Source organism: Tauraco erythrolophus, chromosome 5 (genome assembly GCF_009769465.1).
Source record: "Tauraco erythrolophus isolate bTauEry1 chromosome 5, bTauEry1.pri, whole genome shotgun sequence".
In the NCBI taxonomy this organism is placed as follows: Eukaryota; Metazoa; Chordata; class Aves; order Musophagiformes; family Musophagidae; genus Tauraco; species Tauraco erythrolophus.
In genome coordinates, this window is record NC_141469.1 from 50,886,555 (window position 1) to 50,909,740 (window position 23,186).

Sequence of the window (23,186 nt, forward strand, 5' to 3'; positions counted from 1 at the left end):
ATTTACTATGGTAAGAGTTTCTATGAGAAAATTAGTGAGACATGCAAAAATAATTGCTTTTTTCTTTAATGTTAGAAATAGTTTAAAATGACAGTAGAAAATAGAATTCACTTGAGGGAAAATGACAAAGTGAAAAAAAAAGTCTGATAACTCAGTACACAGCTGAGGAAGAAATCTGTTAATCAGTCACCCTAAAAATATGACTGCAATCCAGGGTGTGAATGCATCTGTATGCTCGCTACCTAAGATAGCAGTATGGTACCTCAGGTACCAATGTAGTTTCTGGAAACTTTGGTGACAGTCCGTGTCACTGGGCTGTAACATCATTCAGTGCATTATTTAGCCCATATCTGAGAAGCAAAGTGCAGCATCCTGCTGATCTAGCTAGTCTGCATTTGAGATCTGAGCTTCATTTCCATGTGGCCTTAGCTTATGCTTTGTGGACACATCAGCATGTTTGGAGGAATGTAGATAAGCCTGCGGTGTCAGAAACGTGTAAACAGGAGAGGAAGAAAAATTGTCAGGTATTTGCCAGTGAGGAAGAATTGCGGTGAGCAAATACAAAGGTTTTGGCAAAACAATCCCTTCATGAAGGTGGAGAGGTGGAAATGAAACCAACCCTTTCTGGTTTGGTCTACAGAATTACTTTCTTAATAAGTACTGATGTGTTTGAATAGCATATTTCACTATTATATTTAAACAATGCCAAACATTGTCTTGGGCTAAGTGTGTGGCACATTTTAAAATGTGACACGTACCCTATATTTTGTTTGAAAAGGGTTGATGAATGCTGGGCTTTATTTGTTGCTCTAATGGTTTTAGATTTTGTAAATGTCTTTGCAGCCACTTCCTGTCACATCAGTTTCTTAGTCTCTGTATGTGTTTCCTATATTACAGCAATCACGTGCAGGGTGTCAGTTTGTTATGTTTTGAGGAGAGTTCCGTTATGTTTATTGCAGTTTTCTTTGCTCTGAAAGCACTCTGAGGGCTTGTAGAAATGGTTATCTCAGTTAATTTAATTTTATCTTTTGAAGTTATATGAAGAAAGCATGTGGTAGAGGCATGTCAGATACTTTATTGAGTAATGCTTTGACAAAAGAAAAGCTGTTTTATAAAATCTCTCTCTGTCACTTCCTTTGAAATACACACTTGTGATTAATTCACCTGGCACAATCACTGGATAATAACACAAAGGTGGTCCTAACTTTCTCTTTGGTGTAAAGAGAACTGTGAACTGAACCTATCTCAGCTGATGACACTACATGAATTTATATTCCATCTGAGAATCTAGTTTCTGTCTTTTTGATGCTATCCCATTGCTTATCAAAGATTTGTGAATTATGCCATGAGATTGTGTATTTGTTGCTGTGCTTCTACCCTTACAGCTTGGCTTTCTGGCAAACTGCTTGTTTTCTTCTGGTTTCTTTCAGGTGCAAGTGCTATTTCTTGCTTTCTCCTCCTGTCCAATATCCTGCCTTTCTTTTGCCGCAGTTTGGGTAGGGAACTGTGCCAGGAAAAGTGACAATGAAAGTAAGATCACTATATTCAAAACTTTGGTGCTGCTTTCCTGTGACGTAACGTGATGCTGAGGGGTGGGATCCTTGGTCTTCCATTGGCTTTAATGGCTTTGAATCAGTTTCCCTTTGAGAGATTTTGTGTATGCCAACTTATTGCCAAGGGCAATAAGAAAATACTGAGTAATGGTTATTTTATCTTCAGCTATAACTCTGAAATAAAACATGACTTCTATAGTTAGTTAACACAAAGATATTAAGGACATACACCTTCTCCAGCAGAGCTCTTATCCAATTCATTATGCTCCCATGTTTTCTGGGAGCTGCTTCTGTTGACTCTGGAGCAAAAGAATACAAGATGCTGCCATTTTAAACTGGCCTCCCCACCTGCTGCAGTCTGCTTGCGCTGTTTTAAAACGAACTGTTGAGTAATTTTTTTTCCAGTTCCTGTATAAAAATGTGCTACTTGTATCTTAATGACAGAGCAGTTGCAAAGATAAGAGACGTCTACAGTTAACAATGTATTTTTTCATCAAGCTGTTATTTTAAGGTTCTATGATATGGAGGTTTAACTTAATTGCTCTTGTCCAGGTAAATTCCAGTAAACTTTGAAAGCACTGGGCTGAGCTGAGAGTTGTAGCAATCAATGGGGGCCTGGAAGCGTTTTAGCATAATTTATCTACCGTGTGTTAGCCTTTCTGACGCAATACCCTGAAACTGTACTGCAAATCAATCTTTGCTTGAGAGTGCTGGCTAAGCGCACTTGAGGTTCTGTGGAAATTGGTGTTAGGATACACAAAGGTGGGGAGGTCTGCTGCAAGATTCATTACTTTGCCCCAGATCAAAGGATTAAAATATTTTTGTTTTCATTGTTCTCCCAATTGGTACATGAATGGAGGAAGGGAAAACATGGCTTTAAACAGGTATTTCACTAACAGAAGAAACCTGATAAAATGTGCAGTAGTGGGACCCAGTAGTACTAGCAGAGTTAAAATATTTATGTATTTCCACAGTGAATAATGAGACAGGTTCTGAGGATTGCTCAGTTAGCACCCAATGCAGCCCGATGCTGAGGACCACAAAGTTGTCTGGTACTATTGTGGTCCTTAGGCTGATGGGTTGCAAGGGAAGAGCAAGAACAGCTGTAAGTTGCACTTGGGTCAGTACCACTCCTTGTGCTCAGCCTGAAAGACCAAAAGGTGGACTACATTTTGGAGTTCACCATAGTCTAGAGTTGAATTCATAATGTGAAGGGGTCTTTGGCTAAATACTTTTACTATTAGGTCTGCCCTTCAGTCATCAGAGCAAAGCAGGCTTGACAAGACTGTTTCAGGTGTGTTAAATCTTAGCAGCAGCATATTTGAAAAGAAAAACAACAACCCAAACAATATAATTTTGAACTTCATTATTTTTGTGCGAAACAGGTGTTCAGTGACATTTTAAATAATCTTTTAGCTTTGAATTCTTATTGCAGTACTACTGTTTTGAAATATTGATCATTAGTGGCATGTTGAACATCACTAGGTCATTTTGTTGGAAGCAATGCTTATGTCAACAAGTACAACAATGTAAATTAAAAATTTTATTAAGGGCTGCAGGCATAGATGAGGTGAATACTGCGGCAATGATAAGCAGGATCTTCTCCATCAATAAATCTTGTATTGCCTGCATTACTACATTGGGTGTGACATTTATCTGTGTTTGTGGTTTGAATTGTCTTTGTTATTGGTTGAATGTAACACAACAGCTGGGGGTTTATAAATGATACATTTATGAGCAATGTTTGATATGTTAAAGCTCTATGAAAAAACTAATGACTTATATTTTTACAGGGTTTATCATGTTATGTATTGGAGTTGACTTTCTAGCAGGACCAAAGAAAGACCTTAGCTCTGTCTTTGAAGTGAAAAGCAACCAAAAGCCACTGTTCAAAAAGAGTAAAAACTATATTAAACTACGTAAGTACAATTTTACTTCCTTTCTTCCATGATTCTAGGAGTACTGTCTGAGGAAAAAGAGTAAAGCAGTGCAGTGTTTTGCTCGGATGTTTTAGAAATGTTTTTTTGGTGCTAGTTTGAGAGCCAGACTTGTAGTTGGTATTGATCTAGTTTTAATGATGATGTACTAACTGAGGAGCTGATTCATTAAGTTTACAGTTGAGATAGAGGCTATTCCTAATGGAATGTGTTAAATGGAGACCAAAAAAAATGAACTGGAGAAAAAAGAAAATGTAAAAATGGATTTGGCATCATTTGTAATTTCATTTGGGCAGTTAAGTAGAAGGCCTCTCTGGATCTTGGGACTTATTACATATAAGATACATATTTTTATATATATATAAAGTAGGTATATAAAAGATATGGCTGATTTCTCGGCCCGTTTGATATGCTGATTTTGAAGCAGTTCAGTGTGACAGCCTTTATAGGGCTGTGTGAGCTGGCTGGCAGTGGGATGGGACTCGACTGGCCCAGGAAGTGCAGTATAATGTCACACCCCTCTTGCATGAGGCGGCAGTCCTGCAAAGCCTCTTGTGGCTGATATCACTACACAATCCTGACGCCCTACTGCACTTTCAGAGCAGGCTTATCCTCAGGAAACTTTTGTTGTCATGTGCCTGTGAACTATGCCTAGGGATGCCAGCTTTCTAGATGGTGTGTATGAGGTCTGCTTCTTTCCTTAGGTTTTGAAGAGAAACTAAGGTGTTTGAGGTTTTACTGCTTTGGCTTTTAGGCCTCTGAAATCCATCCAAATTATGTTCTCAAGTGTTTCTCTACAATCATTTGAGTTTCAGATTTGTTTTCATTGTTAGCTTACTTTTTCTAAGGAAAAAGTCTGTCAGTATTATGAAGTTTATTAGAGGAGAAAATTGCTAGGCATTAGGGCATGCTAACTCTACAGAGATCAGGATGCTGAAAGTTCAAATTCCTGCATCTTTTTTTCCTCTGTGACTTTGGATCCAATCACTTATCATTTGCATACTTCATTTTGCCTCATTTGGAAAGCAGAGACAATAGTGCTTCACCACTTTTCAGGGCTGTTTCTGAAATCTTTATGAAGGTCTTTATCCCATGTACTCAGGGGCCAGAAGAATGTGGCCCCTGAGAGTTTGTCTGTTAGAGGTCATGTGAGCACCAATGCAAACAGTTTAAATATTACTATTCAAACTCATTTCAGAAAAGTGAATAAATACTTCACAACACTGTCTGTCACAAAGCACAGCCCTTGCTCAGCTCATTTTTTGACGTTACAACAGTAACTCTTGTACTTCCTCATCATGCCCAGACTTGTATTGTTTCTCAGCTTCCCCTTTAAGCACCTTTGCAATTGGCAGAGTATGAAATTGCTTGACATTTACTAAGGTTAACAGCATGTCCTTTCTTCTGACATCATTATCCATGGTAAAATTTATTTAAATTTTACACAAAATTGTTTCAGAAAACTTGCATGAAAATAATTACGTATCTGTTGTCGTGGTTTTAGGCTGATCCAGCAACTAAAACTCACACAGTCTCTCCTTCTCCAGTAAAGTGGAGAGGAGAGAAAAAAAAACAACCAAAGGGGCTGAGGGTTGAGACAAGAACAGAGGGAGCACCCACCAACCATGGTCCTGGGCAAAACAGACGGGGCTTTTCTCAAAGCAAAACAGTTTATTAATGATTACTTAGAAGGACAAAGGGAAACAAAAACTGATTACTCGAGAGGACAGAAAGAAACAAAACCAGATCTTAAAACCGACACCTTCCCCCCTCCCCTTCCTTTTCCTCCCGGCTCTACCTCCTCCCCCCAGCAGCACAGGGGGCAGGGACTGGGGGAGTGCAGGTCAGTTCATTCCGTGCTGTTACTGCTGCTTCTTTCTTAAAGGAGAAGGAGTCCTTACACCCTTTTCCCCTGCTCCAATGGATCCCCTACCCACGAGGAAAAATCCACAAGCTTCTCCAGCGTGAGTCCAGCCCACTGGAAACAATCCTTCCCCACAGATTGCTCCGGTGTGGGCTTTACCACAGTCTCGAGTACTTAGGGAGCTGTAGCCACTCGCTCCGGCGTGGGTCGTCACGCAGACTCCAGATGCCTCTCTGCCGTGTCGTGCACCCCAACACGACCATCCTCGGGCTCAGGCATCTTCTCCCCACGGGCTGCGAGTGGGTCTCTGCTCCACCGAGGCCGTCCTGGTTGCAGGGGGGCCGCCTGCTATCTCACCATCAGCCGCAGGGGAAACTCGGCTCCGGCACACCTCCTCCCGCTCCATCCTCACTGACCTGGTGTCGATGCAGCTGTTTCTCTCAGATCTCAGTCCTCTCCAGGTGAACTCAGCCCAGTGGGCACCCTGGGAGTGGGGTGCCCCCGAGTTCCCCAGCTGGCTCCGCCGCCGCCATTCTCCGTGGGCGGCGCTGGCCCGACGCAGGCAGCTGCCCGGCCGGGAGCCAGGGAGCGGGCCAGTGCCCTCCTCCCTTCTCTGCTCAATCCTGGGCGAAGCACCTTTTCCGGTTCCCTTGTCCTGACTTAAATAGGGCAATTCGCAGAGGCGCCCTATTGGCTCAATCCCGAGGGGGATGGCAGTCTGATCTGGTGGCCAGAACTAAGCCTAACCCGGTTCCAAAACCGGGGAGGTCACAGGGACCAAAACCCCTCTCCTGCCACCAGAATCACCCCCCCCTCCACATCAAACCATGACATCGGTTTAAAGATTTGATGAAAGAATAAACTGCAGTTACTGAAATCGTTGCAGATACCATATGCCACTGTGTAAATGAAGCAACTGTGGAGGGCTTTGATCATTAAATTACAGTGTGCCCAACCCAGAAAGCTCTTAAGTGTCCATTGCGCTTATTTGGAAGCCTACAGGAGCAATGGGAGAGCTCTGAATTTGCATTCTGTGAAGCCACAGTGCCTTTCCAAGAATATGTCGAACAAAGGACTGCTCTGGAGGCCTGGCAGGGATCGCATCTTTCTGACATCTAAAGGCTTGTGAAGTAAACTAAATTTTCTTCCACACATTGTATTAATATGAAATAAAAATTGAATACTACAAACACGTACCTAGAACACAGAGAGGAAAACACTGGAAGGTTTACATGAGGCTCTTACTCATCTCCTATAATGAATTCTTCAGTAGGTATCATTTTTACATGAATATTCCAAGGACTTGTGGTATATTGTATCTGCTCAGCCTGTTTTGTTTTGGAGAATGTAAGCGTATCTGCACACATACAGATTCTCTTTAAGTACACTACTTTGGAATGATGTTATCACTGGCATATGTGGAAATTTAAATGTATACATTCCCCATTCTTTGCACAGAGAATGACAGTGTACTCAGTTCTGTTTAACTGCAATAGTAACATTATTTTCTCTTGCTTTAAAAACAACTTTTGTGTGTTTCTCTGTTTCAAGTGTTGTGGTTGTTTGTTGGTGTTGGTTTGCTAGGATTGGGTCTACGTTATAAAACTTACCAGAAGAAGTTGGGCCAAGGGGTGAGTATTGTGTTTGTGAAAATGGTAACTTCCAAATATAGAGTAAAATGCATCTGTGATCTCTTAGGTGTGTTCATTGGTGCTGAAGAAGTCTTTGTACCAGTATCCAAGTATTCAGCAACAATAATGCAGAAGTGAAGATGCAAAAAGTTCAATTTGTAAATTCATGTTGAACTCGGGAAATGTCTGTGTCTTTAGAGATTTATAGCGCTGTTATGAAGGAAAAAAAATATTCTGAAAAACTGAGAGATGCTTGCCTCATACACTCAGTTTGAACATTACTTTTATAAATGAGTTTATTTGGATCGTATTCAAAACTTGAGTGGACAGTGCTGTTAGCAGCCTGATCTTATGTCAGGGAAGTTTGAACAGATAACCTCCTGAGGTTCCTTCCAGCTGAAGGAATTCTATGCGTCTATATTTATATGCGTAACTCTGAATTGAACCTCTCTGAAAAGTTGGTTGACTTAGATTAGACTTAGACTAGTTACGGAAATTGGATGGAAATTGGAAGATTCCGGTTTTCTGTCTGACAGAAAAATAGATATTGCAATGATAGTAACAATGAAAATGCTTAATGCTCACGAAGTTCAGCATTTAGGTTACTTACAAGTTGTCTGAGTGTGTTGCTTGCATATTTAGTAATTTTAATTCAAAATTAAAGCTGTTTTGATCAGATATAAATTAACATGTTTCCATTCTGTAATTTAATTGATTACTAACATAAAATTAAATTTTTGATGCAGCTAGTTGCAATTATGCAGTAGATTTTTTTCTTTTGGTGGCAGGTTGGAAACATTCCTTTGAAACTTGCTCTCGATACATATTCCTGTTGGTAGGTTTTTTGTTAGAGAAATCACCGATGACAAATGCAGGAAAAGATGCAGAAAAGTTGATAAGAGCTAAGTAGGAACTGTGTGTGTGTGCGCATGTGTGTGCATATTCACATGTGCGCACAGACATATACAATTGGCTTTCTTTTTAGAACTCATCCAGGTTTGTAGTACCTTATAATATGGAAAAAAGTGGGTAGTTCCTCTTAGAAAGATGAAAAATTTCATAGTCTCTTTCATGTTCATTTATTTACTGTTACTTGTATGAATTAATTTTTATTATGATGACTTTTCTCCTCTTGTTAATAGCCGATTTTTCTCAAAAATACCTGAAGTCTTTTGTGACCCTGACAGCTTTATTAGAAAATATATTGGTTAAAACATGTTTTCTTGTGTGTTTTTTGTGGCATCATGTATCTGATGTTGTTGATTGCAAAAGCATAATACATAAAAATCAAATCGTACTTGATTTTTTTATTCTTTTTTTTTTTCCGAGGTTCCAAAAAGAGACTTCTCTGCTATGATCTGGCCTTTTAGATTCGGATATGACAATGAAGGATGGTCTAATTTGGAAGGATCAGCTAATTTACTTAATGAGACAGGTAACGTTTTTTTTCCACTTCATTTATAATTGAGATGGTTCATCTGAAGAGAGAGAACCAAGAACAGTGCTGGGTAACTGAGTCCATTCTTGCATTAACACAGGAACTTGTGTCTAGTGGCTTTCTCCTGAATTTGTGAGCTGTTCCGATACAATCACTTCTGTTAAAAATCAATTGCAGAGGTGATCTTTTTTGAAATGTATTTTAAAGACGTTTCTGGTTGGAGGAACACTTTATTATTTGTTTTTTGTTTGTTTGTTTGTTTTTTTTCATATTACTGATGAGTTACTTGACTACAGAGAAGTTCTTTGCATAAATGAAATAATGATAAATACCCTTTTAGATCAAGTTTAATGTTTTATAACTTGCCTGTGGTTTTCTTTTTCAAATGTGAAGCATTATATAATTCCTAAAGGATCTGAAATAAAAATGCCCTAACCACAATGTACAGAGGAGAAGAGACGAGTCCATTTCCATTGCTGAGCCAGACCAATGTAGAAAAGAAAAATAGTGATTGTAGCTTGGCTGAGTTGTCATGATTTTACTGTAAAGACGAGTCTCTAACCTGTTGTTCAAGGACAGGGTTTTGATTGAAAAATTTGCTATAGGAGAAGAACTTGCACCAGAGATTATTGCTGCTGCAGGGTGCACTGAAAGGAATTGACTAGTGGTACTTGTAGGTGTTACTTGTTTTCTGCAATACGCATGAGATAGGGAAGACTGGGAGCTGCCACTTTAAGATTTAAAGAAGCTGGAGCGATTAGGAAGAATGCATGCTGCTCTTCCGACATTTGTTGTTCTCTTCTCCTCCTGTGGTGTGAATGCACCACACAGCTTGCCTGAGCAGCTTAGGCTTGACAGACCCAAGCAGCAGGAAGGCACTGGCACAGGTGCTGCTGTGCAAGCCCTGGTTTTGTGGCAGAGAGGCTCAGGAGTTAGTGAAGAGGGAGCAGCATTCACTCTGTTGTCGCATGACCAAGGGTTCAGAGGGCTGATCTCTATAGGCTGTCTAGTGACACGAGAAAACGACTGGGACATTTGATGAATTGAAATGTGAGGCATTCTTGTACATACGTGATTCCATAGCTTATGGCTTATGTCTGGGTACTTACTTAATCTTTGCATATTTATTTATGAACTGTAATGAATGCATTGATTTCTGATACCTATAGTTTAAATTAATGAATATTAGAAAAAGTGATTCACCTTGTTGTGTCCATTGAGCATTCCTTTGTGGTAATGAAGTGTCACTTCTAAAAGAAGCAGCTGGTAAGTCAAAAAGACAGCAAATTCCAAAATATAAATGAATAAATCTTAGTTCCTGATTGCTAGAAACAGTATTCTGGAGTTTTATGTTATGTGTGTATTGTTGTGTAAAATACATTAACATTTCTGGGAAATGCATTAATGCATTCGGAAGTAAGCTGAAGATTCTTAAATTATTTATTTGCTAAAGAAGAGTAGCTGATTTTGAGAGCTGTAAAGAAAAGGGTAACTTCTTCAGCATAGGAGTTATCTTTAAAGATTGCATTCCTTGGGCTCATCTTCTCTCTATTGGAATAGTGACAATGCAACATGTAATGGCTTTTGTGACTGGAATTCCTGTCTGCCCCGCAGGGAACCAACATCAACCTCTCACAATGGTTTTGGTCATTGTTTCTGTGGCCAGCATGTATGTTTATGATGTAGAAGCAAAAATCTGGGAATCCACTTAAAAGTGATCTGAGCTACTGTTTTCCCTGCTAATGTTGCTTTCGTAGTGCTAAATAAGATGTTTCAAAAGCAAAAAATCTTACTTTGCAGGAGTGGTGCTGGATGGAGCAGTCTTAGTTCCTTGTAGAAGGGCTGCGGATGAAGTGGGTCTCTCAATCTGCCTTCTAGAGTAGGAGAGCACTCCAAGCGGGGCATAATCACAGCAAGAAGGGAGCACTTGGTGCTGCAGCTGTACTAGCCTGCTGCTCAGGCTGAGCCTGGATGGTTCAGCCAGCCTGTGGCCAGCTTACAGCCTCCCACCTTCCTTCAGGCATGGGCAGGTCTTTCTTAGCTGCCAGTTCCTTGACGGACCACATAGCTTTTCCTGTATCCTGCAGCTAAAATATATGAGAACCTGTCATGTTCCCCTGACAAAGCCACACCTCAGCATGTAAACAGGGAGGGACCACAGTGCCCTGAGAAAGTGAGGTGGCTGCTGATGGTCAACAATTCACCAGAGCTGGGAGCCCTTCTGTTACCATGCCTGGGGGCTAGGTTGCTATGGGCTAATTAATTGTTTTGGGAGCAGTAGCCTGCTCTCTCTTGCACAGGACCCTTTGGAGCAGAATAGGATTTGGCAGATGAAGGTAAACGCAGATGTGCTGTGTAGCGCTTGTTCAGCAAGTTGAAAGCAGTATACTCACTACTGTGCTGTTAATCTGTGTATGCGCATTATGTCCAATGTTTTTGAAATGGTCTGCACTAGGTACGTGCATAAGATTTGCCCTGATTGACTCCTGAAGAGCTTGTGTCCATCCCTGTGTAGTCAAAAGGCAATGACATTACGTAGTCATTTATAAATCACTATTATAAATCCACATTTATAAATCAGTTATAAATTTGGAAAGATTTTCTTTTGTACTCCTCATTTTAGGTGCAGATTTTATCACTATTATAGAGAGTGATGCCTCTAAACCATTCATTGGGAACAACGATCCAACAATGTGGCTAGGAGAAAGACTAGGATTTTACACAGATTTTGGTCCAAGCACAAGAGATCACACTTGGGGGTGAGTCATCTTTACATGTACAGTGCCAGTAAATAAATGTAAATACACTACCCAGTACTGACTCCACTAGAACATGGGCAAAGAATAATTGGAATAATAATCACTGTAATCACCTGTTGGAGCTTGTCTTGGAAAACACACTGTGATTCCCTCGCATTGCAATGCAGTGCAGATGAAGTTTTCTCACTGTTAAAAATGGTCAGGTTTTGGTGCCTGGCCCTGTAAGCTGCTTTGGTTTTGGTGATGCAGAGAATGGCATCCTGCCCCTTCATGTACGGATTTGGAAGTCTGGCATTCTAAGTACTACATCTGATTCACTTTTCTCATTGTTTTGTTTCGGGCTCTGAGAACTTTACATTTCAGACTTGAAAATGTGATAGCAGTTGGAAAATGTAAATGCACCTGAATTTATTAGAAATTTTGAATTCATTAAATCCAGCTTGGGCTGCATAGTGGGAAGTGGGCGTAGAAAGGCACATTTTTTGACCAGATTTTTTGTGTCTGTTTTTACTTTAACGCTAGACCAACTACCGGTTGTATATCTTTGAATATCTTTGCCCTCTGGAAAACAGTGGTGTATGATGTGGCTTTTTTTTTTTTTTTTCAGGGGAATATGCAGATTTCTGTGGGGGATGGAACTTCCTAGTGATGTTGCAATAGCTATTTCATTTTTGCCACATGTGAGGGAAATTTAGTAACTTTCCTCTTCCAGAGCCTGTGTCTTTAAGTGATACAAAATGGGGCAGAAGAGTCATCATCTGAAATTTTCTTCATGAAATATTCTAAAAAAACTGATGCAAAATGGTTTTAAGGTTGATTCCAAACAGAAGCTGAAAGAATGAGAAATCTCCCACTTCAAAGATGTGTTTCTATCTGCTTCTACTTCTAATAACATAAATTTTAATTACTGGTAGTATAAAATTCTGTTTTGTCTGAGGATGCAGATTTTGAAAGGCTCAGTGTAAGAATTCATATATAGGGAATGGTATTTCTTAGTGTAGGAATGAATTTGATAATACATTTTTAGACATGTATTTAAGTAATATTTTGGAGGAAAACCTTCAAAATTCAGAAAAATCCGCTAGAGATGGTTTGTGCTCTGGTCTGATGGTGTGAGTTCAGTGACTCTTAGTCTTCTGCTCACATTTATCTGCCTAGTTCACACTTGTGATGCTTGTGAACTACAGTGTGTAACTGTTTCTCTCTTCTCATTTAGGATCATGGCACTATCAAGGTATCCAATTGTAAAATCTGCCCATCACCTCCTTCCTTCACCAGAGGGAGAAATTGCACCTGCCATCTCCATGACTGTCAACTTCACAGGGAAACTCATTGATTTTGTTGTCGCTCACTTTGGAAATGAAGAGTACGTATTTTATTTTTACAACGAGGGTGGTGAAACACTGGAACAGGTTGCCCAGAGAGGTGGTAGATGCCCTGTCCCTGAAAACATTCAAGGTCAGGTTGGATGGGGCTCTCAACAACCTGATATAGTTGAAGATGTCTCTGCTTATGGCAGGAGGGGTTGAACTAGATGACCTTTAAAGGTCCCTTCTAACCCAAACTATTCTATGATTCTGTGGTTCTGTTTATCGTTACATATGTTGTACAAAGTCATGTAACATAATTGTAGTTTGTGAACTTCTGGGATTTCTTTTGTATTCTATAAAATGTGCTGCTGTAAAACTAGTTCTAATAAGGCACATTGGGGGAAATACTATGACATATCTACTGATTTAAAATTTTGAAGCATTTTTTAAAAGAGACAAATATGTCACACAAAACTCAGCTGAGCCTAATATCTGAGTTACTGGAGATGTAAAGATATAGTTCTGCAAAACCACAACAAGTAATAGGGCTACAGATACATCTCAGTGCAGGATAGCATCCTTTTGACTTTCTGCTTGTGGAGTAGATCTATTATATTCCACAATGAGTGCAGATAGTTACAGTTGCAGATAGATGGCATTAATGGACAATTGATGGTTATTAAAATAAAAAGTAACAATTCTGAAATCTCCAGGAAATGACAGTGTTGAAATAGCAATAAAAATATCCATTCAGTGTCCTTCTGACTGTATGAAACTGGAAATATGAAATGTGATCTCTGGATTCTGTAAGCAAAAATTATACCAATAACTCAAATATGTGATGTAAAATATTGTATATTTCAGTTCTTTAAAACAATGTCTTGATTACTTGTGTGTAATGAGTATTAATAAGGGATAGTTTTGTGGTGCTCCATGTGGCTGTATTTCCTGTTTTATTTGCTGCAATATCCAGTATTATGTTTGTGGTTATGTAGTAAGATTTGGATTTTTTTTATATGTGTTATAATTCATGAAGAGGCAAATTTATGGATTGGATGCAGAATATTATATGCAAAGAAGCTGCTCAGAAAGCAGTAGGAATTCACATTATCCCATACTGAACTTCCCCATTTCCTTCCCCTGTGTAGAAGCTGTTCTCCAAGCATGCAAATTGTTTCTAGATTTCCTTTTACTAAACACATATAGTTGTCAGAAATCAATCCCATATTTGCACTTTAGAAAGGGATTTCATTCTGTGCCTCACACAGATGATTAGACTTACCTCTCTGAGAAACTTCATCAAAGTAGAAGAAAATAGCACTCTATTCTCCTCTTACAGAGAGATGAGATAAAGATGAAAGAGAAAATAGGAGGAGACACTTGGGAAACGAGTGCAAATTAGATTGTGTTTTGAGGTGAATGAATCTGTAATTAAATCACACACACAACTGCTTGTTTTTCATCTTTTTTCATCTGCTGCTAAGGATGACACAAACTGATGAATACTGGATAACAGGAATTCTTTAAACACTGTTTTTTAAATATGGGAATATAGCAATGCCTATGTCATTTAAAGGAACTCATCTTCTGGGAAGGTGTAATTTTGGAAAGAACAGCTAGCTGAGCAGGCAACTTCACACATACCTAGGTCAGGCTTCTATTTAAACGGTCGGGGTTTTTGTCTCCTGTCTGTGGTGTCCTCTTTCCCCCTAAAGCTTTCACTTCAGTCAGAATTGCTGCTATTTAGAAAGCATTGTAGTGTTCAAATTCTTGTCTTCTTTTGGGATTTCAGATTCCAAAATGAACTCCCTGTCCCAATGGTATTCAGCCCAGTCTACCAAAACATAGAAGAGGACATGCTTTGCACAACTGTTTAAAGTTATTATCGTAAAGAATCATAGAAAGAGAACTGACTTCACATTAGGTTATGACAAATCCAAGGACAAGGAATGGGATCAAATACAGTATTTTACCAAGCTCCACTTACGCTCTCGCTTTTGGTCATATTGTAACTGTTGTGTAGATCTTGTCAGAGAGATGTAGAATACCTGCCAAATGTCATTAAGGAGTGTTAATGGGATGACGTAAATCTTAGGTTGTATTTCATAAATTATGTGACTCAGACTTTGAGACTATGTTTACCGTTATCTGTCTGTCATAAAAGTTTTGTTAGCATGTGAGCTCTTTGTATGCACCACTCTGTGGTAGCACAATTAAATTTCAAGTGCAGGCAGAGACAAAGCCTCGGATATCCAAAATATTTACATTCATATTTCCTAGTGATAAGATCAGTATCAAAACCAAAACAGTAATAGAAAAGGTTGTTCCTATAGTAGTTAGAAAGAGAACCCTAATTACATGCACCATGACCATGTGGCTTTTATTGAACATAGTGATAATTTTGAATCAGTGAGCTTTCTGTAAACTTTTGTTCTCTCTAGTACTGAACAATAAAAAAGGTACCAAATTTGTTTGTGGTTTACTATGTTACAGCACAAAGATTCAGAGCTAAAATGTATATATGTTAAAGTCTTTACCATTTCTTTCAGAGAGGACTTGGACAGAAAACTCCAGGCTATAGCTGTTTCAAACCTATTGAAGACTAGCTCTAAGCAAGTTGTATTTCTGGGATACATCACTTCAGCTCCTGGATCCAGAGATTATACAGAATTAATAGAAAATGGACATGTCCAGGTAATGTAAAAATGCTGCTTCCTTTAGTAGTTAGAGATAATATATATTTGAAACATTGAGCTTAATATTTCAAATTGGTGACTTAGAAATAGACATGTAAGAAAATACATGCACATGTTCAAATAGGGTCTTCAGCTCTTCAGAACCTGACATGTTCTAGAGGTGGAGTTACACAGTAAAAGGATAAGAGGCACTGGACAGCAGTTGCCACAAGGGAAATGTCAGATAGTAGAAGAAATGAAAAATAAAAATCACAGTTATCGTTGTCAGGCATTGAACAGGGGCCCAGAGAAGTTGTGAAATCTCCATCCTTGGAGATATTAAAATGTTGGCTGCATAAGTCCCTGAGCAACCTGCTTGAAGTTACTTTAAGTATGGGGTTGGGAGTGGGTGACCTCCAGACATTCCTTTCAACCTCTAATTCTGTGATTCTTTTGGTTTAAAACTGACTTCTGCAGTTTGGTTTTGTATTAGGAGATGTCAAAAAATTATCTATTTGTCTGTGTCTAACAGGGAGTTTTTTTCTTTCTACATTATTACAATGTTTTAGGCAGAACATTTTTCTGCAGCAGGTCTACGTATTGGTTCTGTTACTGATTTAAAGCCTGCCCATAAGGGAAGCTGCCTTATTTGTTTGAGTTTTTGTTTTTCCCTTTCACTTATAGGATATTGACAGTACAGATCATGACAGATGGTGTAGCTATATTATGTATCGCGGAGTAATAAGGTATGTTAAAGTGGATCATTTATTCATTAGTTTTAAGTATCTTCTTGACTATCAGTTTTACACCTTCTGTAGGTAATTGTGGAAGAGTCATATATCCCTGAACAAATTATACATGAACAGTTAGATGTATCATGAAGTAATGTGAAACATCGATTTTGGGATTAATTGGTGCATTTTTGAATATAATTTACAAAGACATATTACAGATTTCATCCTTCTGTGTCAAAAGCCTTCAGATCTAATTTGCTTTGGTAATGTAAAATTACTTTTTTCCAGAGCTCTGGCTTTGCAGCTTCATTCTAAAATGTGAAGGCTAAGCCCTAATTTGTATGTGACACAGAAGATACAAATTTTGAACTATGATTGTAGGGTTTGTTGAAGCAAAATGCTGATCTAATCCAACTAAGCTTTATGCAGGATGTAGTCCAAACTTCAACTGTGTAAACCCATATTGAAGCACTTTCTTTTACTGGGACTCCGTATCTTTTAACACCAAGTTGCTTGTAAATCATTCTCTTGGTGATGTATGTGCCAGAATGGAATTCAACTTACTCTGAATAAACTGCAAATTCTGCAAAATAGCTAGCTATCTTAAGTAACGTTATTGAGTAAAAAAAAAAAAATTAACAGAACCCCCCCAAAACCTCCAGTTTGCAATCTAATTTTTCTCTTTACACTCATTCCATTGATGCTCCAGTTCCTTTCTTGAATTTCAAAATTTCTTCAGGGGAAAAGTTGGTGAGCTTATACCAGTATGCATATTCTAAAACTGTAATGTAAAAAATAAGTTTCTAGATCTAGAACTTATTTTTGTTGTCAAACACTTATGCTTTCTCAGTTTTTTTGCTTATGACATTGTGTTAGGGTGCTTGTGTTTATGGAGCCCTTTAAGTTCTTTGAAGGTGAGATTCACAGAAATGGAAAGTTACGTTGATGCGTTAAATAACTCCTGTTCGGAAAAAGAGACATGAAATAAGAATGTAGTGAAGTTGCCTTGAGTTATTTCTTCAAACTAAATTTTCTTGTATCTGATAGGTTGGGCTATGCTCGCATATCTCATGCTGGTTTAAGTGATTCAGAAGTCCAGATGGCCAAATTTAGGATCCCAGATGACTTGGATAGCTATGTTGACAATGACAGAATTGTTACTGATCCCAGCCAAGTTCCTGAGGACATTCATTTCAATCCCAGGTCAGTATATCTCATAAGAAATTAAGAGGATGATAAACATGACATCTCGTGAAAGGGAAGTCTAGAAACAAAACCATTCTTAAAGTGGTCAGTACCAACTGAGCAGATTAGGAGGCAAGAACTTCTGATTTATAATTCCATTTTTTCAACTAACTTGGCATGTGCCTTGGGAAAATCAGTCTGCTGTGTCGTAGCATAAATTGAAGGTAATGCTTATTTCACCCAGGTGATTAATTTCTGAGATTGTTTGATAAGGGTATTTGCTAAGTGGTGTGGTGACTCATTTTATAGATGATGTTTGTCCCATGTTTCTCAGCACTTTTCAGGATGAGGGTCTTAATATACCCTTACTTAGAATGCAAAACACAATATATACATTAAATGCTCTTTGCATAAGCATTTTAAAACATACTATATAACTGGAGCAAATATTAAGGAGAACGCCTGAGACAGTATGTTACATATGTCGAGAAGAAAAAAGGGCTGGATTTTTACATAAAAAGTTATTTATTTCTAGAATGCTGTCATTTTTCTACTGGCATTGCGTAAAGAAGAGAAATACGGAGAAACGGATTTATTCTGCATCGAGTATCAGTGGAAGAGTCATGACGTGTGAGATAGATGTTGCCACAGAGAGACAATTTCCAGCAATGCCGTATTTGCTGCTTCTAACATGCACAATACAGAAGATATTAATTTCTTATGTGCACCTAACAGTTGAACTTACTCACTTTTTATTTACCACTCAGTCACTGGCTTCCTGTCTAAGAAGGAGTTTGCCCAGGCTTTTCCACATGATGAAACTCGCCTAAAGTTAGCATTCACATTCAGATTTTTCTCAGATGATTTCAGCGCAGGATATTTTTCTTGTCCTCATTTCTTTTATGTATGCCTATAAGCAGAAAATTTATACCCTTTAGGAGTAAGTTTCACTTTTTCCTATTAACTATAGCTCTTTTGAAATGCAATGGCACTGCTCTTAAATGTTATTTAGCACTGGTATTTTGAGTAAAGTACTACATTTTACTGTGACAAATCTATCTACTGTAATAGTCGGTAGTCAGAACTTTCAGATTTAAACATGGCATTAAAAATTACAATTTTCACAATAATTTTCAATAGTAAAATGTGCAATATTAACAATAGGGTTGACTATTTGGATACTGTGGGGGATTAAATTCTATCTCCACTGCGGTCAGTAGAAAAAACTTAAAAGAGCATAGGGTTTAGCTAAATAAAAGCACCACTCACCTTTGTCAGCTGGAGTTCCATTTGTAGAGTGCCTATGGCATTAATCCAATCAGTGTAATTAAATGTCTCCATTATACTCAAAGACCTTTAGTTAGCATATGTAGATTATGACTTATATGTAAGCAGGGTTGTGGCCTGTTTCTGAACTAAACTGTCTAGAACATTCAGAAGAAGTGTTAATTATACTGTAGTTAAGTGTGTGATTTAATTGCATGGGTTAAATCATGTTGTAATGGTTTTGCTGTTGAATATTTTTCCTAGGTTTGGATCTTATAAAGATGGACATAATTATGAGCATATTCATCACTTTCATATGAGCACTCCTAAATATTTTAAGCAGACAAACTAGGCTGAGAAAGCAACGTATCACTGGGACCAACGAGAAAGGTTTGTTGCTTGAAACTGGATTGGCAGTCAAAAAGACTACATTTCTTGAGGACGAGCAACTCCCGTGCTGCATAACGCTGTGAATGTCTGTCTCATAGCTGGTGACTCTTCTCTTCACTGAGTTATCATGACTGTGAGAGAGGGAAGAAGCATGCATTTTGATAAACTGGTATCTACCTGGGCCAGATACCTCCTTTGTACGCGGCAAAGCAAGGGTGGGAACTTGCTTTGGCGATAACTTCTTCGACTTTTTTCAAGGTTTCCTGTATTATGTTGTTTCAGATTTGACTATAGCTACCTACCTTTTCTTTAGGGTCCAGATATGACCCCTTTCCTCTCCTAGGAGCTCACTGACACAATCATCAGCAAGGAATTTCAACTGACTGCCAGACTTTTTCGATGACTGAGGCAAAGCAAAATAACGTGGTAGTGTGGGTGACCTGTTGATACATGCTGTCCTTTGTAGTCCTGCTGCTCTTGCAATAAAAAGGCTGGCTTTAGGTTTTTCAAAATAGGAACGGGACTGGCGTATTTTTCCTTGGGAGATACGCAGTAACTGTGTGTTTACAGGATATACATTTTTGACCTACCGAAATGGTATATACATCTGCTGCTATTCCACATTTTATTCTTAAATGAGTTTTATTAGAACAATTTGCAGATGATCGATGTTCATAATATTGGAGAAGAGGCAGAGACTTTTACAGACTTTCATTTTTTAACAGGGCATTAGACACTGCAATGCTTTTACAAAGGGAAGAGTAAAGTACCTCTGAGTAGTTATTACTATGAGACACTTGTGTGAACACACTGCAGAAGAATTAAAAACAATTATGCTCAACATGACAAGGTTTCTGAGAAGCGAGAAAAGTTTGATTATAATTTTTATTTAAAGTGAACTGAAACACATTGTTCCTTTGCTAGCACTACACTTTTTAGTGGGACTAAATAGAAGTGGAGCTTTTTTTTTTTCTTTGGCCCAGGCAGTGAGTTACTTAACACAGTGCAAAATGTTGTATTTTCTCAGGGTCTCTTGGCAATGTCTTTTATATTTAACTCCTGATCCTTCAGTATGTGTGCAGAGCTTCCCTTAAACAATGAGGACATCTTCAGTGTTGTCCAAAGGAAGTTTTGTGCTTGTGAGAAACATGTTAGATGGTTTATTTAAATGATCCTCTCAACTTCGAAACCACATTTGTGATGTTGGTATGTAGTACTTGTGTGTCTTACCAGTAACACCTAAAGATACTGTAACTGAAAAGAATAGGACATGTTGCAAGACAGTGTGTTTTTTTCTCTTTCATTCTCTACTATGTGCTTTTGAGAACTGTTTGAGCATACTCGAATTTATTGTTTCTCTATGTAAGCAAATACAGGATGTGTCTTTACCCAGGGTTTCTTGTTCTATGGAGAACAAGGTAACTGCTGCCGTCACCAAGCTTGTCACTTTATCCTTGTCATCCATCCTTTTACTCCCTTGTTTTTAGGACTGTGTTTCTGAGAGTGAAGCACTTCATTGGTCTTCGTGGACAGAGGATATTTGAAAGGCCCTTGAGGAATACATAGCCACCACAACTCATCTCAAGTGGTGTTAGAAAGCCTGACTTTGTTAGTTACAACTAACCAGACATTGTTCAACTAATTTACTTCTCACCTAGAGGTGCTGTGGTTGTCTTTACAAGCCCAAGGAAGCCTCATTAAATGTTCCAGTTTGGATATCCTTTAGGAAGGATTTGAAATCCTCTGAACTTGTTCTCTGTGTGACTCTCCAGCAGGACAGGAGAAATTAGGTTTCAGAGTGACGGGAGTGACTTTCTTGCACTTTCAGCAGTTTTCTTCTGCAAACAGCAGTAGTAGCCCGTCTCTCCCTTCTCACAGCCTGCAACAGCAGCTGGCACTGGCATCAACACTGCACAGTGGCTCTGAGTATCCTGACTTCTTTGCAGCACGCTCTCATGCCAGCTCTGACGCACATCCAGCCACAGGTTTGCATTTCCACAGCTTGTACGAAACATAACATTAACTTGCCACATTACTTAATATTCCACACTGGCTGACTTTGCAAATGCCTTGTAATGTGAGCAGTTTATTCATGTGAGATGCAGGAAATGATACTCATAAACATAAAAAGCTTGAAAACCCCTTATTTTTTAACAGTTTAAAAATAGAATCAGGGTATTTTTCAAGAAGTCAGACACCAAAGCATGACTTGCATAACAGATCAGACTATATGTCATCTCTGTGTGTAATCTTCAAAGTCTGTGAGCATACTTGGATGGATTTTCACAGGATTTAGAAATGTTTGCCCCATTAGAAATGTTCACAGACATTGACAAAATCAAAGTTTGAATATTCTCTTCTTCTGAGTAGCTTGTGTAATTTAATGTTGGTAGATCTATACTTCATAATGCCTAATATCAGAAAACACTGTATGCAAATGTAATGAGTAGCAAGTATTTGCTGGCATTTGCATTATTTTATCAAAATTACTAAGAAAAGCTATGACCATGTACAGTTTGTGTACGGCATCTACTACTGTGGTTAGAATTGGGAAGCCAAAACTACACTTTATTTGTCCTTAAACCTCACATTGATCTAATCCTTCGTGCCTGACTGGTTTAGAAAAATGTGCAGTACATCTCTCAGTCGCAATCACTATGTTTCAAACTATGAAAGAAATGTGCTAGAACAGGTCCTGCTGCAGGGGCGTGTGACTAATCTTGCTGTTTTCTAATCATACTGTCTTCATCTCAGGTTTTGTAAGATTGTATGTTATGAAAGAAAAAGTTTATGGATATCTTTAACTGTGGATTCGGAGACAGTGTGAAAAGATAAAAAGGATAAAAAATGTAAAATAGACATGTTTTATTTTCTGAAGGTTTGAACTTTTCCTGGCGGTAGAAGGTCTAGACTACATATATCTGACTTCTAAATAATGTGCACTCTGCTGTACTCCTAATTTCATCCTCTCTGACATTCTGTGCAGGTCAGTTAAAGTTTCTAGGAATACACAGGAAGAGACAGCAGTACATCAGGAGCCTAGCAGTGTGTATCTCAGAACAAGAAAGAAGGACTCTAGGTATAACATGTAAGAGAGCAACTTCGGAGAGTAATTGTGCTGGATTCTTCAGCAGGGTGGAGACTCCAGTCTCCTCTTACATATATTCCTGCTTTGGAGCCTTGACTCAGACATTCGCATGTGTATTTTAAGTTCAGCTTCAGGAGCAGTGGCTGTGGTGTTGTCACAGACCACTCTCAGACCTGGAAGCTGCGGTTCAAACCTCTTGGGCTTAAGAAAGACCTGAAATTTTTATTTCCCATTTTCAAAAAGGGTGTCGCAGCTACAAGCTTATTAAACAAAAGTTTGGCTCGCCCTTTGGTTTTGAACTAAAGTTGATGTTACTGAAACAAGTTATGTGTGGCTCAAGTGTGCAGGTGACAAGCTGCCTCATGTCTCACTGAAACAGAACATTGAAAACGTTCAGTGTCCTCTACTGACAGTGAGGGAGCTTCCTGGCCCCAGACAAGGGTGCTGGTTGTCTTGATGCATCTCCAGGGTTCAGGCAGAAATTCTGAGCTGCTCACTTAAGCTTGGCTGCTTAGTTTCCTAATTGTTAAGCACATTTTTTTTTTTTTTAATTTCAAACTGAAGCTGGAAAAGTTATAAATCAAATTTAAGGATTTAAATATGAGCTACCAACAGCCCCGAAGCATGGGTTTTTTTCTCATGTATGTAAAATTAATTTATTTGCAGGGTGTTACAAAAACACCCTTGGGGTCAAAGTCATTCATCTGTGGAGGAAGTGTAACAGAAGAAACCTTTTTACTTAAACAAAGAGCATAGTATGAGGCCATAGGAGAGGGCTGTTAAAATGAGCTGGATTAACGAGGGCTGGTTTGAAAGCAGTTATATAACCTGTAGCTGCTACTATCTGCCACCTGAGGTCCTCTTCTATCCCTGATCAGTACTGTTCTGCTGACACCAGGCAAGAATTACACACAGTTGAGGTGTTTCATTGTAACTCTGAGGTTGAAAAATCTTTTCAGAAACATTACATAAAGCTGTTTCTGTTGACTTGCGTATCAGTTACTTTTTCATATCTGCAAATGATTTAGAACTGTGATTGCTGGGCTTCTGGTAGACAATTTGTTTCTTTTCTTACAATAGCTGGTACTGTGCTTTGTTGCTGCTTTATCTGCTTTGTTAATGTTCAGCAAATGCTGCTTTGCTAATTTTTTATTTCTAATATAATTCTCTTCCCCCTCTGACTTGTAAAACACATAATGGTTTGTGATTCTGGTGCCTAAAATTAACTTTCAAGCTTGTTTCTAAGCAAAGCACGACAAACAAAGGTATTTGAGAGACGCTGTGGCTTTAGCAATTTGGAGTCTGATACCTTTTGGAAACAGAGGGGATCCTCTTTCTCATAGACCCTTCTGCACT

The 23,186-nt window shown here is 38.7% G+C and overlaps 1 protein-coding gene across 1 annotated transcript in view; it reads left to right on the forward strand.

The window, feature by feature from the left end:
- Window positions 1–18,724, forward strand: part of CWH43 (cell wall biogenesis 43 C-terminal homolog) — a 29,167-nt gene extending 10,443 nt beyond the window's left edge. The window contains exons 8-16 of the mRNA XM_086611861.1: window positions 3,347–3,472; window positions 6,906–6,985; window positions 8,315–8,420; window positions 11,047–11,182; window positions 12,399–12,548; window positions 15,042–15,186; window positions 15,852–15,913; window positions 16,949–17,104; window positions 18,617–18,724. Of these exons, the coding sequence (XP_086467987.1) occupies window positions 3,347–3,472; window positions 6,906–6,985; window positions 8,315–8,420; window positions 11,047–11,182; window positions 12,399–12,548; window positions 15,042–15,186; window positions 15,852–15,913; window positions 16,949–17,104; window positions 18,617–18,704 (1,049 nt within the window). The 3' untranslated portion in view covers window positions 18,705–18,724. The remainder of the gene's footprint in view (window positions 1–3,346; window positions 3,473–6,905; window positions 6,986–8,314; window positions 8,421–11,046; window positions 11,183–12,398; window positions 12,549–15,041; window positions 15,187–15,851; window positions 15,914–16,948; window positions 17,105–18,616) is intronic.
- The last annotated feature ends 4,462 nt before the right edge of the window (window positions 18,725–23,186 follow it).